The 3113-nt window shown below is 37.6% G+C and overlaps 1 protein-coding gene across 1 annotated transcript; it reads right to left on the bottom strand.

The window, feature by feature from the left end:
- Window positions 1-295: 295 nt before the first annotated feature.
- LOC113225612 lies at window positions 296-1417 on the bottom strand. The gene is made up of 2 exons (XM_026457968.1): window positions 1116-1417; window positions 296-793 (listed from the first exon to the last, which is right to left on the bottom strand). The coding sequence occupies exons 1-2, from the start codon at window positions 1313-1315 to the stop codon at window positions 406-408; spliced, it is 588 nt and encodes a 195-aa protein (XP_026313753.1). The 5' UTR covers window positions 1316-1417; the 3' UTR covers window positions 296-405.
- Window positions 1418-3113: the final 1696 nt, after the last annotated feature.

The raw sequence follows: 3113 nt of genomic DNA, 5'->3' as shown, positions 1-3113 counted from the left end.
TAATACGCAATTGCACACCTCTACTGCCCCGTATTTCTATCTATCATTTCCATGGATTGCGCGAAACAGGGGCTGCGGGACCATCCATTACAGCCGCCTTGCACTCGCAGCCCAATCAGAAATTCAATTTCCTATATGATACGATCCGCTAGAGATTGCTGAAATACTCTATAGACTTTCCATTCCGTCACAACCTGATAATAAGTATATTACACACACAGACAATACAGATGTGGACAACATACATTGAATAAAACATATTTTCAAATTAATATTATACATTTAGAGGAACGACACAGACAATACCAGACTTTGAAAATTACGTACTCTTCATTTACACGCCGATATTACAAAAGCTAACATGTTTTTTATTTCCTTCTGTTCACTGTAAGTGCTGTAAGACGTTCAGTTCAAATTGAACGTGTTACAGTACTTACAGTGCCAATAAAACCAGTCAGTGTCCGAAAAAGAGTTATTCGAACAACCAATGCCTGGACTTTGCACCACGTTCGACAGCTTCCCTTTATACAACTCAGCTACATTTTTTATCTGCTTAAACTTCTTCGAGGGACCAGCCTTGGGTGGCCTGCCTCGCTTCCTCAAGGCAGCCGTCGACTTACAATTTGTATTTGAATCGACAACGTGCAACCTTAAACCACAGTCCTCTTTTTTAAGTTTTTGACTTCCTGAATTATGAGAAAATTTATTATGTGTTGTTGGAGTAGAGCTAGCATCCTCGATTCCGTCGTAGACATTTCGTTGTTTCCCAGATAGCACCGCTTTCATAGTTTGCCTGCAATCATCACGTTTTTTTATGACAAATTATATCGTCAATTTGCATAAGAGCAATGCCACACTGACTCTGACAAGAGGCCAGGAAACTTAGAGGAGAGGACGCCCGTGTGGCATCGCTCTAACGAGGACTAAAATCGAATCAGACTTTCATACGCCCAGTAGATTTGAGCTCTTGCTCTGTAACAAACAAGTAGCGAAGGATATATGATAGGAGAAATAATCCTAGTTATCTATGGCTGGCCTTAGTTTTCAGCTATAGGTATCTTGTTACGACAACATATCAAAGAATTAGACATCGATGAAAGTATTGACTGATTTACCTGATGTCGTCAGCAGATTGGTAATTAAGTGTATCTAAATCGTTCATATTGTGCGAGGAATACATAGGATTCACGTCTAATTTTCGAGAAGTCGTTGCGTCGTCAGTGGCTTGATAAATTTCAATATTGCTGTTTATCACTTCCGTCTGCATTTTGAGATATGATGTTATGCAACCAAGATGGAAATAAAGTTTGGACATCACACGAAATATAAATATTTAAATTGGGAAATTTTACTATAATTTCCTTATTTGCGGAAATTTTACTGAATTAATTTTGCATTTTTCTATGACAGATTTGACAGGCATGACAAGTGTCATCTGACATGTTTGAAAGAGTACTCGTGAAAGTTTTATTAAAAGCAAAACGTTGTAACACTTCTTGTTATAGCTGTTATCGGTGGAGTAATCACCAACTATGTCTGTTCAGCCTTGAGTTCCAGATACGATAGTTTTTCCCTTGCATGATATAAATAACTTTATCTAGGTCTTCTGCCTCTTTCTTTCGATCTTGTCTTCTATAATGCTTCGAAGAAAACGATCGTGTTGTATCGGATCTCGAAAAATTTTTCCCCTGCGGTTGTCTATTGTCACTAACAAGCATCTCTTTTCATGCACTATTTTTAACACCCATTTATTGGTTTTTGTTAACCGATTTCAAAAAAGGAGGTGGTTCTCAATTCGACTGTTTTTTTTTTTTGTTTGTATGTTACGCGATAACTCCGGTATTTGTGAACCGATTTTCATGATTCTTTTTTTGTTGGAAAGGGGGTACTTCTATAGTGGTCCCATTTCATTTTGAAGAAAATCATCCACCACGAAGGGGGCTGTTCACGCATGAAGATTCACTTTTATAAATAGCGCCTAACTTTAATTTAGGAGCAACTACTTTAATGGTTGATTTTGCTATTTCTTCCATTCAAGGCGTTTTTCTCTCAGTATACTTTGAGTAGTGTCGTAGTGAGAACCTATTTTTATTATCTCCAGCGTCAAGTCCTGTATAGTGGCGAACTAGGGGATATTTCAATAAAACTTAGCAAATAGACGTAATTCGACGTACTTTTGAAGTCGGTTTTTTTAGTACTCTGTACTGAGATTGTTTCTGTCCAACTCATTCCCTTCATTTCTCTCCAGCACCACATCCCTACAACTTATATGCTCGTATACGTAGGTAACTATATACGTAACTTCCCAGTAGAGAACAAACGAATGTTCGCCGTTACACAGAAATGTCGTTGGTGTTGAAGAACCTTATGCGGCTTTTTTAATACAATAAACTTCTGAATCTGTTAAATCTCTGTTGAAGTTAAGAAATACTGTCGGGGCATTTAAGTATCTACAAGAAGGAAATAATTCCAGTAAAGCCGGGACAAAACTTGAATGTGGTATATTTCTGTACGGCAGGTTACGAGGCACAGGGGAACAATGCTTAATAAGCTTTATAATTTAACGCAAATTTACCACGCCTTGAACCGGCGAAGACTTATTAGCGAGTGAAATTCTGCAGCACATAATTAACTAAGGAAAGGTACATGTGGTTATAAGGATAAGTTAACATTCTACTTGCTTATCACAAAAAAGCATGCCAATGATACTTCTCTTATTATGCCATAAAAAGAAATTAACGAAGTTATCAAAATAGCAATGGTAAATTTGAAATAAAAAGAAGATCATAAATTTACAATGTAAAGATCAGCACTTGGCTACGTGAGTCGGTAGGTACCATAACCCAAAAAAACTGGGGTTACAAGATCGTGTCAAAAATACCTTACCTACGTAAAAAAAATCCCGACCTGTATTGTGTCTGGTTCAAAAAGTTCCCATTACACAGGCAGCATTAACCAGCTGGAAATGGCCACCTGCTGAATCAATCACGACCCAGAACTTTGATCGCAGCCCTTGCCTCGGAGTGGCCGATCCCAACACTTTAAATTGATAATTGAGCTAAGAAATAAATTTTCGGAATTTCATCATTTAAGTAAAGTTCTTTTCGGATAAT

Source organism: Hyposmocoma kahamanoa, unplaced genomic scaffold (genome assembly GCF_003589595.1).
Source record: "Hyposmocoma kahamanoa isolate Upper Pololo Valley unplaced genomic scaffold, ASM358959v1 168, whole genome shotgun sequence".
NCBI classification, from domain to species: Eukaryota; Metazoa; Arthropoda; class Insecta; order Lepidoptera; family Cosmopterigidae; genus Hyposmocoma; species Hyposmocoma kahamanoa.
The sequence above is the reverse complement of the archived record's forward strand: the minus strand, read 5'-3'. Positions and strand labels throughout refer to the sequence as shown.